At 43.5% G+C, this 13,400-nt stretch overlaps 1 protein-coding gene across 1 annotated transcript in view; it reads right to left on the bottom strand.

Moving 5' to 3' along the window:
- Positions 1-1,623: 1,623 nt before the first annotated feature.
- Positions 1,624-13,400, bottom strand: part of LOC137427880 (uncharacterized) — a 45,064-nt gene continuing 33,287 nt past the window's right edge. The window contains exons 3-4 of the mRNA XM_068117678.2: positions 5,036-5,176; positions 1,624-4,906 (exon numbers count right to left, since the gene is read on the bottom strand). Coding sequence (XP_067973779.2) covers positions 3,450-4,906; positions 5,036-5,176 — 1,598 coding nt within the window. The 3' untranslated portion in view covers positions 1,624-3,449. The remainder of the gene's footprint in view (positions 4,907-5,035; positions 5,177-13,400) is intronic.

Genomic DNA, 13,400 nt, shown 5'->3' with positions numbered 1-13,400 from the left:
TTTTTGAGGTTGAAATGATCGCGGGAGATCGCGTTATAGTGATGACGTCCTGGATGGACATCTTCTTCTTCAGTCGCTCATAACTTTGAGTGAAATACGATCGAGTTAAAAATAGTCAGAATTTGAGCAAATCTGTTTCATTCGTTTGTTAATATGCCTCATCTCTTGACAAATCTGCAATTATAATTTTTTTTGAGGTTGAAATGATTGCGGGAGATCGCGTTATAGTGATGACGTCTTGGATGGACATCCTCTTCTTCAGTCGCTCATAACTTTGAGTGAAATACGATCGAGTTAAAAATAGTCAGAATTTGAGCAAATCTGTTTCATTCGTTTGTTAATATGCCTCATCTATTGTCAAATCTGCAATTATAATTTTTTTTGAGGTTGAAATGATCGCGGGAGATCGCGTTATAGTGATGACGTCCTGGATGGACATCTTCTTCTTCAGTCGCTCATAACTTTGAGTGAAATACGATCGAGTTAAAAATAGTCAGAATTTGAGCAAATCTGTTTCCCAAAATCTAATCAAATGTGTCCCGTATAATAACCAATCATCCCACCAAATTTCATGCAATTCGGTTGAATACTTTTTGAGTTATGCGATTAACATACACACACACAGACATACAAATAAATACACAGCGATCAAAACATAACCTTCCGCTTTTGCGAAGGTAACAAAGGCAGAAAACAAAACTTTGACTGTTAACTTGCAAATGCACTGCACCTAATTTGATTTGTAATAAAGTTATTTCATTGGGCTTTGTGTTGAATTCAGCATGTGAGTTGTGAGGGGCGGAAATTTGACATCTCGCCCGAGCGTCATTTTTCCTCGATAAGCCACTGGGGAGGGGAGGGGGTTGCCCCCCAAAATAGGAATTTACTTTCTTCTCAGAAACTACACTTACAATTCCGATGAAACTTCACCATAACGTTGTGTTCGTCACCCGTGATGTCCCAACGATTGTTCCTGGCATTTAAAAAGTCGGGGTATAAGGGGGTCCATGGGGGGTTGCCCCGCAGAATAAGTATTTGTTCTTTTCTCAGAAACTACACACAATTTTGATGAAACTTGATCACAACCTTCATCACCCATGATACACCAAGGTTTGTTCAAGGCATTATCAAAATCGGGTGGGGTGGGGCATGGGAGAGGGGGTTGCCCCCCAAAATAGGTATATTGTTTTTTTGTTTGAAGTCTTATGATTGTCAGTATGATTGTACATACATGCTGCCCTGTCTTCGAGCAACCATTGAAATTGGTTCAAAATACCATGATACTGTTTAAAATACGTTTACGTTCTGTGTTCAAAGGTATTCCCTCCATTAACAATGCTTTTCCATTGATGTTGACAAAAATGTGGGCGCAACTAGCTGTGTGGCCTTCCACATTGGGGCCTGTGAAGCTGAGCTGCTCGAGATCAATGAGTGATGGGATGAAATGCAGTCAAGCTATGATGGTAAATGCTATCTCTGCAAGGCTTTCACCTGGTTTGGTGAACAACTCTCGGTTTGATCAGGATTACTCATGGGGATGTGGACAACTCCAAACTCTCCACTGACTGACAATATAAATTGATCATGCACCCATTACATATTCACAATGACACAGACAGGGCATTTACACTTTGAGAAGCTCTCTTTATTGTGACACACTTCATAAATTCAAGTTTCATGAAAAACATGGGCAGGAGTCTTCTTCTGATAAACAATTTTACAGCAAGGATGTTCTCCCCATATCACACATGGCAATGAAACATGGACTACAGCAAAGATTGAGTTAAAATTGATGTCCAAACCACCATGGAAAGATTCCATCTGAGCACAACCAAAAGGGACAAGAAAAACAACTAAATCAGAGAGAAAACAAATTTTCGAGACACTGGTCACGATCAAAAAACTCAAATGGAACTTGGCTGGAAACATGGGAAGGACAGAGACAAGAATTACAAATTGACAACCGAAGGAAGGCCCTGGAAGAAGCACAGTGAGATACAAGATCATGTTGAGAGATTCAGTTTTGTTACCATTTGAGATTTTGGCTTCAAATTTTCAACAATCCGCTGTGATGACAACGTGGAGAATCAAATTAAGAAATTTTACACATTTTTTTAAATGTGTCATTTTCTTTAACTGCAGTTTGAGTTGAGTGGACGTGGATGGGCTTAGCATTTTGAGATTCTTGCTGTCTTTTGGCACTAGTGTGCAATCATTGTTGTGGACATTCTGGATACAGGTGGTACTCTGAGGAGTTGTGCTCACAAGGTATGTGTCCAAAGGTCTGTACGCTTACACGATAGCTTTCTCCTTCCTGGTTCACTGAATACCTTGCCGACTGCTCAGGAACGCTTACAAGGGGGAGGGGGGGGGGGTGGGGGCACGTACAACCTCGCACAGGTAATGCCACGTGAATTTAACAAACCTTTTATCAGCAAATCCCTTCCCACAGTCGGAGCACTTTTTTACGCGAGCACTCCAGGTGGGTTGCACTCTGGAAGTTCAAGCTCCGTTTTGAAATAAAATCCTTATCACAAACGGAACATTTGTCAGGACGCTCTCGTTGGTTGTTATCTCAACATGCGGGTTTTAGGAGGTGGGAGAAAGTCTCCCAGAAATCAAAATCTCCACCTCCTTTTTCGGTAAAGGATCATTATTCATGAACCAGTTTGTGAAACTTCATTCTCATAGTTTTGTTCCAAGGGCTCGTTTTAGAATCCTCACTGAACCTTTGACAGCCTCCACCTGAAGCATGTTTGTCGTGATATTCACCAGAATGCTTTGTTCCAAGGGCTCGTTTTAGAATCCTCACTGAACCTTTGACAGCCTCCACCTGCAGCATGTTTGTCATGATATTCCCCAGAATGCTTTGTTCCAAGGGCTCGTTTTAGAATCCTCACTGAACCTTTGACAGCCTCCACCTGCAGCATGTTTGTCGTGATATTCCCCAGAATTCTTTGTTCCAAGGGCTCGTTTTAGAATCCTCACTGAACCTTTGACAGCCTCCACCTGTTGCATGTTTGTCGTGATATTCCCCGGAATGCTTTTTAAGCGCTCAGTTGGGGTTTTCTTGAACATCCGGATTTCCTGTTGCTCCGACTATCACTGGTACAATTTCAGGTTTCTTCAATCTTGAAATCCTCGACGTCATTTTTCACATCTTGGTATTTCAGATTTCACTTCTGCTGTGTGGATCTTGATATGACTTTTCAAATGGCTATTTTGAGAGCCCGTATACCTTGAGAGAAACCTGTATATTTTGTTTGTCGGGTTGATTTGTTTGTGAAATAAATGTTAGCTCTTTCACGAGCCTCGATTCAATACACAAAAAAAAAAAAAAAAAAAAAAATGACATCGAATATTTGTTAGGTCGCTCTCCTGTATGGACCATCATATGTTTTTTCAAATCGCTGTTTTGAGAGAAACCTTTATCACATTTCGAGCATTTGTTAGGGTCGCTCTCCTGTATGGATCATCATATGTAATTTCAAACTGCTGTTTACAGAGAAACCTTTATCACATATCAAGCATTTGTAAGGTCGCTCTCCTGTATGGACCATCATATGTTTTTTCAAATCGCTGTTTTGAGAGAAACCTTTATCACATATCAAGCATTTGTAAGGTTGCTCTCCTGTATGGATCATCATATGTAATTTCAAACTGCTGTTTACAGAGAAACCTTTATCACATATCAAGCATTTGTAAGGTCGCTCTCCTGTATGGACCATCATATGTTTTTTCAAATTGCTGTTTTCAGAGAAACCTTTATCACATATCAAGCATTTGTAAGGTCGCTCTCCTGTATGGATCATCCTATGTAATTTCAAACTGCTGTTTACAGAGAAACCTTTATCACATATCAAGCATTTGTAAGGTTGCTCTCCTGTATGGATCCTCATATGTCTTTTCAATCTGCTGTTTACAGAGAAACCTTTATCACATATTGAGCACTTGTGGGGTCGCTCTCCTGTATGGATCCTCATATGTAATTTCAAACTGCTGTTTACAGAGAAACCTTTATCACATATCAAGCATTTGTAAGGTTGCTCTCCTGTATGGATCCTCATATGTAATTTAAAACTGCTGTTTACAGAGAAACCTTTATCACATAATGAGCATTTGTAAGGTCGCTCTCCTGTGTGGATCCTCATATGTAATTTCAAATTGCTGCTTTGAGAGAAACCTTTATCACATATCGAGCATTTGTAAGGTTGCTCTCCTGTATGGACCCTCATGTGTAATTTCAAATAGCTGTTTTGAGAGAAACCTTTATCACAGACAGAGCATTTGTAAGGTCGCTCTCCTGTATGGATCCTCATATGTAATTTCAAATTGCTGCTTCGAGAGAAACCTTTATCACATATCAAGCATTTGTAAGGTTGCTCTCCTGTATGGATCCTCATATGTAATTTAAAATTGCTGCTTCGAGAGAAACCTTTATCACATATCGAGCATTTGTAAGGTTGCTCTCCTGTATGGACCCTCATGTGTAATTTAAAATAGCTGTTTTGAGAGAAACCTGTATCACATATCGAGCATTTGTGTGGTCGCTCTCCTGTATGGACCCTCATGTGTAATTTCAAATGGCTGTTTGCAGAGAAACCTTTATCACATACAGAGCATTTGTGAGGACGTTTTCCAGTGTGGATCCTCATGTGTATTTTGATTTTACTCGTTGAAGCAAAATCCTTTCTGCACACATTACACTGATAACATATTCGCTTTTCTTGAACCTTTCTGTGTTTGTTTAATTTCATATTAATCTTGGTGTTGCGAGGCCCAGACAAGTATTTGTATTTTACAGGAAGCAAGACTTGATCTCGTGATTGTTTCTTCAAAAAAGGCTTCTTCCTCACTGTCAAGCTGCCAATGGACCTTATTTGTCCCATATTACTTCTTGATTGTTCTACAGAAACAAAAAACACATTTTCTTTTTTGTCAAAATCAAAATGCAAAATATTTAACACTTTTCTGGAAATTTTTATATTTTCTCCATACAAAAGGCTTTATGTTCTTTTTTTATGTTTCCACTCACCAGTTGCAAAACAGGAAGCACTTCCGTTTGTCATGTCAATATCATCTGAACCTTCCTTTGCAGAAGCACATTTTGAATCTTCTGTGACAGATGAATCGTTGTCGTGTTGTTTGCCTTCCACATTTACAGGATAGACATCACCTGTGTATAAATCAGTGTCAGTATTTTGCAGGGAAATGAGTTTGAGAACCATCTCGGGAGTTCATCGAACATGTTACGCCATGGAAGGTATACTTCAATTTAAAGATAATAATGAAGTTAAAGATTGTGAAATAAAAATTCCGGATGTTAAGTCCAATTGAAGCAGTCTTCTGCATCACCCTTATACACCACCCCATTTAACATGTCCAAGTACTGCTAAACTGGAGATTATTGGAAATAAGAAGAAGGCGATTTGTGTTCAAGTATTATACAGAAATACAAGTATGTGTGGCAAGGGCGCCCAGAAGGCGTGCATAGTGTTAGTGTCCTGTTTTCTGAGGAATTTGTGAACAGTGTGGTGAGTGTGACGAGAGTGAGTGAAAGGTTGATGATTGGAAAGCTCTTGGTGAACGTCATCTTGGGATATGCTCCGCAGGTCGGTCAGAGTGATGAAGAAAAGGACAAGTTCTGGTGTGCAATGGAGAAGCTGATGGGAAACGTGAAAGATGAGGAAGTTGTTGTGGTAGGAGGAGACCTAAATGGACATGTGGGAAGTATAGACGGTTTTGAGGTGTTTTGGGGGGGGGGTTTTTGTATACAAGATCGAGGCTCGCGAAAGAACTAACATTAATCACACGAAAAGTCAAACCAACACATAAAACACAAAATAAGGGGAGCAGTAGACAAGATGGGGACAGAGGGGGAAGGACACAAACGCAACATTTGAGAGCAGGGACATCGAGAGAAGTGTGAGAGGGAGAGGGCTTGGGGGGAGATGGGAGAGGTATAAAACATATGGACCCTGCAAGGACTTCAAGGAAAGAAGTTGGAATTTCATAAAAGTGTATCTGGGGTGAATTAGCGGGGGTAGAAAAGATCAAGGTTTTGGATGGGGGAAGATAAGAGATGGTGGTGAACAGCTGTTTTAAAGACCTGGAGGGAGGCGTGGGATTGAAGGGAGTGGGGGAGTTTGTTCCAGAGGCAGGAGAAAAGAGGAGTGAAGGTGAGCAGAGAGCCTAGATTTTGGCAGTATAACCAAGAGTGTTGCTGACAGATCTTGTGCGACCTGTGGGAATATTTGGGGGACAGAGCACAGAGAGAGCTGGGGGAGCAAGGCCGGAGAGGAGTCGGTAGAAAACAGAAAGACCACCAACCTGCCTGCGTTGAGTGAGTGAAAGGCCCTCGGAGTTAGCTTCATCGCAGGAGATTCCAATGATTCTGAAAGCTTTGGTTTCAACCAACCGAGAATGAAGGTGTGGAGGTTGAAAGAGGTGACAGTGAGGGAGGCATTAAAAGAGAGGCCGAGTATGGCAGAGGATGATGTGGTTGAGCTTGAAAGTGGTTGGATGTCAATGAAAGATAGTCTGTTGGGAGCCGTTGGTGAGGTATGTGGATGGGCAAAAGGACCACCGAGGCACTCGGAAACATGGTGGTGGGAAAATGAAGTTGGAAAGAGGCTCGACGAGAAGAGGAAGAAGTTCAAGGAGTGGCAGGAGGTGAAGGGTATGGGGGCAGAGCCTGAAAGTTATAAGGCAGCCAAGAAGGCTGCAAAGAGAAGAGGCAGCAAAGGCGCAGGAGGCATCAAGGGAAATGTTCGGAGAACGCTTGGATTCGGAAGAGGGTCAGAGAGAGGTATTCAGGATTGCAAAGCAGATAGCGAAAGAGAGGTGTGATGTGATGGGGGTGAGTTGCTTGAAGGATGAAGTGGGACAAATTGTTGTGGACCCAGATGGAATTAAAGGAAGATGGAAGAGATATATGGAAATGCTGTTGAATGCAGAGAATGAATGGGATGGCAACATGGAGAGTAACCCAGTTTTAGGACCAGCAGAGAAAATAACTGAGAAGGAAGTTGAGGAAGCGATAAAAGCAATGAATATATGAATGAATGATCGTTTTAAGGCCATTTTCCCCGCTAGAGCAGGGGTTAGCCTTGCGGGCCCCATGACAATCATGGTTCCCTGTTTTGAGGCAATGTTTTTATGGCCGGATGCCCTTCCTGACGCCAACCCTTGGTCACGCTCTTACGATGTGCAGGGATACGGTGTACCTATTCTAAACCGGGGTACACACTGTGATCATTCATCCCAGCAAGCTGGTACTCAATTTGCCGACCTCGGAAGGATGACAGGCTGAGTCAACCCCCCTGGCGTAAATTCAGCGATCGACCGGGATTCGAACCCAGGATCCTAGGATCCCAAGCCGGCACCCTAACCGCTAAGCCAACACCAGGCTAAGCGATAAAAGCAATGAAGAGTAGAAAAGCGGGAGGGCCGACGGGAGTTGTGGGAGACATGTTGAAGGCAGCGGGAAGTTGGGGTGTGAAGAGAATGACAGATCTGTATTCTGGTGGTGAAAGAAGGCCGCATTCCAGTGGATTGGGAACTGAGTACCCTCGTCCCTCTATACAAGGGGAAAGGTGGCCCTCTGGACTGTGGCTAGTATTGAGCGAAAAAGTTATTGGAGCATGGAATGAAGGTATTGGAAAGGGTGTTGGAGAGGAGGAAAAGGAAGAAAGTGAACACAACACACACACACACAACATGCATTTTAAGGCCATTTTCCCTGCTAGAGTGGGGGTTAGCCTTGCGGTCCCCATGACAATCTTCTCCATTTTGCCCTATTTTCTGCATCTCTCCTTGTTAACCCCCTTGCCCGCATTTCTTCTTCCACAATTAAGACACAGGATCGGTCGCGTGACCTCGGCCGATCCCATCGCGGCCACGTTCGGCCGGTCCCCAGTTCTCCCAAAAAGTTGCCCACTCACTCACTACGTTGTCCACACTTTTCGGATGCCACTCACACTCGCTGTGACGTATGACGTGCCCGCTCACGTGCGTATCCGACCTACGCACGGCACACGCCATCAACAGAAATTGCCCTAACCCTAATTTCTAAAGGGGAATTGATTTGATCACCTCCAGGTAAAGACAAAAACTTCTCCCTCCCTCAGGTCACAAGCAGAAGGGGCAAGTCTTGGGAACGAGTTCGGCAATCTCCGAATTTCCTTGTCAAAAGGAAGAAAGTGAACATGGAAGAAATGCAGTTTGGATTCATGCCAGGAAGAAGAACGACAGACGTGCTTTTTATTGTGAGGCAGTTGCAGGAGAAGTACATGGAGAAGAGGAAGAAGTTTTTTCTTGGGTTTGTTGACCTGGAGAAAGCATTTGATAGGGTTCCACGTGAATTAGTGACATGGGCATTGAGGAAGTTAGGAGTGGAGGAATGGTTGATCAGAGTAGTGATGGCAATGTACGGAAGAGCACGCACAGCTGTAAGGACAAAGGACGGGAACAGTGGTGAGTTTGAGGTGATGGTGGGAGTGCATCAGGGGTCGGTAGTAAGTCCACTACCCTTTGTAGCTGTGATGGAGGTGCTGGCTCCGAACGTAAAGGAGGGTTTACTGTGGGAGTTGTTGTTTGCAGATGATCTGGTGTTTATTGAGGAAAGTATGGATGGATTGAAGGAGAAGATGAACAAGTGGAAGGAATGTCTGGAGCCAAAAGGTCTGAAGGTGAATATCGGAAAAACGAAGGTGATGGCAGGTGGTAAAGCATGCGGTGACATGGAAAGAACTGGGAAGTGGCCGTGTGCTGTGTGCAGGAAGGGTGTCGGAGTGAACTCCATTCAATGTACAATGTGCACCGATTGGGTTCATCAAAATTGTCGTGGTCTGCGAGGGTCATTAACCAGTGTGGCAGCTACATTCAATAGTAAGGTGTGCACAGAGGGAGCTGCAGATGGAGGAAATGTTGAGTAGGATCTTGGAGACGGCATGAAGCTGGAAGGTGTGAAAACATTTTGCTACCTCGGAGACATGCTGAATGGAGAAAGTGGATCAGACTCGGCAACGATTGCTGGAGTGAGATGTGCATGGAAGAAGTTTCGGGAACTGAGTGGCATGCCGACGAGGAGGGGAGTGTTGTTGAAGCAGAAGGGAAAGGCTGGGATTGACTTTGGCCATGATTCCGCGATATTCTCACATAAAGTTGGAAAATATCGCATACAATTTTGGCCAGAGCGATTTAAAAAAAATAATTAAAAAAATCGCATGGAGCGTGTCAGTTGTCACGGTGTAGTTTTCAGGTGAAACAGGCTGAAATCGTGTACTTACTACTGCTTTTGTCAGGTCTGGAAGTTGTCAAAGACGAAGCTATTCTCAACTGTAAACAGACCGTAGCCGTTTTAATTTCACTTTCACGCTTTGCGGTAGCCGTGACAATATTTTGCGGCATTAAACGACGGCTTTTCGGCAACCACGTGTTCGCTGTGTGCAGTAGTTTCTGGATTACGCGTTTTCCGAAAATGCCGCCGAAAAAGAGACCTCCGCAACCACAGCCTGATGGGCAAAGCATAAAACGATTCTTCATAGGTACCAGCAGTAGTTCTAACACCGAGCACAACCAGGATGATCCAGCTAGTGACTGTGTGCAGGGCGAAAGCGGGACAGTGGCCAGGGCCACCACAGTGCAGACATCTACTTCCGGCAAAACTTTAATAACGTTTCAAGATAGCTGGGTCCTTAAATTCGGAGACTGGCTGAAATATGATGCCGATCAGAACAAAATGTATTGTTCACTGTGTAGATCGGAGAAGTTGGTCAACAGTCTAAGTGAAGGTACAAATAATTTCAAAACGACTACAATAACCTGACATATATCGTCATCTGATCACCAACGAGCGATTGCAGCACCACTGGCGAGAACAAATCTTCAACTCACGGTTGAGGGTCTAAATCAAAAGAAGAGGAAAGTATTTTGACGTGTCTGAAAGTGGTGTATTGGATGTCGAAGGAAGCAATTCCCCTGTCTAAGTATAACAGCTTGCTGACCTTGTTGTCAGAGCTTAATACCACAAATCTGGAGAATTTAAAAGTGAACAAACATGTGACATATGCGAGTTATAAATCAGCCTGTGGTTTTCTGGATGCCATTTCCACAACAATTGACAAATCCGTCAGCGAGAAGCTCCACAAGTCACCTGCCATTACAATTATGATGGATGAGAGTACAGACATTGCTGTACATCACAAGCTGTGTGTAACAGCCAGAATTTTGGATCCAAAAACTATGACGCCCTTCACTCTATTTTTGACGGATCTGCATATCACTTCGGCAACGGGAAGTGGCATATTTAAAGCCATCCAACAACATCTATCAGAGAGGAAGATTCCCACGGCCCAAGTATCAGGTAAAAACTTTAAACTTTTTTTCCTTTCGATTATATCAGTTAAATGGTTTCAATTTTCACGCATAATCAGAGAAAATCTTTTATGTCAAAAGTAATTACTGTTCAGATACCAAAAAATGAATATTTACTATATTGTAAAGAAAACGTGCTTACTGTTAGTGTTTAATGTTAAAAACAAAACACTGATACACTCTAAAAGTCAATGTGTTGCTGTTTCATATATATACACCAGCCAATTCATGTTAAGTATATGCATGGGTTTCCCTTTTAATTTAATTTCAATTTTAATTTAATTTTGTATAATCCCATCGTGTTTGGAAAAAAATCTCATTGTTTTGTACACAGGGAGATTTTCTCCCATTGCTATAATCCCCCAGGATAATCCCTGGAAAGGTGTATGCTGCATGTGAGAAGTGTTATGATTTCTGGGAGCGAGACATAGGTAATGAACGAAGAGCAGCAACGAAGACTGGAAAAGGTGGAAAAGCGAATGGTTCGGTGGATGTGCGGAGTCTCGTTGGGAGAGAGGAAGGCAAATGATCAATTGCGAAAGATGGTGGGAATAGAGTCTGTGATGGATGCTGTGAACAGAAACAGGTTGAGATGGTTTGGTCACGTGTTGAGGAAGGATGAAAGTGACTGGTTGAGAAGAGTGATGGAAATGAATGCAGAAGGAGGTAGAGGACGGGGCAGACCGAGAAAGACTTGGCTAAAGGTGGTGGAAGAAGAAATGCGGGCAAGTGGATTAACAAGGGGAGATGCAGAAAATAGGGCAAAATGGAGAAGATTGTCATGGGGCCCGCAAGGCTAACCCCCGCTCTTGCAGGGAAAATGGCCTTAAAATGACTGATTGTTGTTGTTGCATGCGCATACACTCGGACGTGCGTTGGTATGAGGTAAGAACATCGCGGACTAAAATCGCGATTTGTCTGAAAAAACCAGAATAAATTTAGCAACAAAGACAACATGAATGTTTTCATATAAATCTCATTTCACAGAACTTGACACAAATTAGGTGTAATCAATTGATGAAGCATGTTGCGTCGCAAAACAAAGGACAAGACCAGAACTGAAAGACAAAAAGACGCGAGTGCATGCGCATAATTTTATGACTGGTCGAATTTGTTCGTGCATATTGCAACGGATATCCTCATGATTCTACACGTCGCAGCTGGTGATCACACTGTGGTCATTTTTCTCTCGTTAAAAGAGGGAGAACCCTGCGTCCAGAACAATTGATGTCAGGAGTGAGATCCTAAAATGGGGAGCTATAAGCGGCACACCAAAAATTGTAAGGTGTGTAGGATGAACTTGGACTTTAAAAAATTGTCCAGCTTTGTCAAGTCAAGGTGAGCAGGATCAAGTGGGCTTACTTGAGGAGGATATGGAGGAGCTAATGGCCCAGGAAGCTGTACATGAATGTAACATTGTGGGAGAAGGACCAGGGAGGGCAGCAGTGATTGTGCTGATTGCGATCGAGGACCCAAGCCTCCTCTCTCAAGATGAGGAAGTTGTTGTGGTTGGAGGAGACCTAAATGGACATGTGGGAAGGAGTATAGACGGTTTTGAGGGTTTTTTTTTTTTTTTTTTTTGCATACAACATCGAGGCTTGCGAAAGAGCTAACATTAATCACATGAAAAGTCAAACCGACACATAAAACACAAAATAAGGGGAGCGGTAGACAATATGGGGACAGAGGGGGAAGGACACAAACACAACATTTGAGAGCAGGGACATCGAGAGAAGTGTGGGAGGGAGAGGGCTTGGGGGGAGATGGGAGAGGTATAAAACATATGGACCCTGCAAGGACTTCCAGGAAAGAAGTTGGAATTTCATAAAAATGTATCTGGGGTGAATTAGCGGGGGTAGAAAAGATCAAGGTTTTGGATCCACCAGCCCCTGGACAAGGCAGCACCAATGGCACGGAATAGTGGGTCACCTTGTCATCGCAGTCTGGCAGCGACCATTTGATGTTGTTGATTAGTCATCTTATGGAACAGATGATGAAGAAAATGGAGGAGAGCCAGGCTGGCTGGCATAAAGGGTGACATGCATGAGGTTAGGTGAGGTGAGGAAGAATGTGAACGTAATGAGATGAGGGCAGGTGAGGCTGGAATGATTGAGGAGATAAATGGGATTAAACAAGAGGTAAATTAACCCAAACAGGGAGTAAAAGGACTTGCAGATGGGCAAAAAGAACTGAACAAGCCAATCAGAAGAAATGCAGGATCTAAGGGCAGCTCAGAAGGACGTAAAAAGGGAAATGTTGGCAAGTAAGAAGGAATGTAAAATGGGACATGATGACCAAACACAGAAGACAGAAAAAATGGGACGAACAATGGAGAAGATAGAACGGAAAATGAAAAACGAATGGAAGACACTAAAGTAATCTCAGAAGAAGAACCAAAGGATTCAAATCGGGAAATAATAAAGATAAAAGATGAAATGGATAAAGGCAAAGAAGAATGATGAGAGACAAGCTGGAGGGCAAAGAATGTGAAGGAAGAGATCATGGAATGTGCAGCAAAAAGTGTAAAGATCGGGATAACGCATGTCAGGTGCAGGTGGAGAGGATATGAGCGATCAAAGCGGACCACGATGAGGTGAGGCTGTGTCAGCTGGAGCGAATGCATGGTGTGAAAGGGTGTGTGCCGGGAGCGTGCAGAGTGGAGTGCATGAACGCGTGAGAGTACGGGTCATGCACAGACCCAGACGTGGGTAACCGTTAGCTTGACTAACAGGAGGGTTGAGCCGCCCGAGCGTGAAAAATATAAAATAGCTGTATGTTCTGGTCCTGTGTCCTGCGGTCCTGTGTCCTGCGGACGGCGGTTCGTCCTGCGGACCTTCTTAAACTGTGCATGGAGCGGACACGCAGCGAGGCCTAGTTCGCGCCAACGAACACATTTTCCCGCCAAGGCCTCAGACGATCTTTGACGATTCCTGACGAGATACACCAGCCAATTTGGAGGTACATCGATCAGGCAAGACATTCTCACGTCATGCGAGTTCGGGTCCCGGCTTCATCAGGAGCGG

This window comes from Myxine glutinosa, chromosome 5 (assembly GCF_964187855.1).
Source record: "Myxine glutinosa chromosome 5, kmMyxGlut1.1, whole genome shotgun sequence".
Lineage (NCBI taxonomy): Eukaryota > Metazoa > Chordata > Myxini > Myxiniformes > Myxinidae > Myxine > Myxine glutinosa.
Note: the sequence above shows the minus strand (reverse complement) of the source record. Positions and strands in the feature narration are given on the sequence as shown.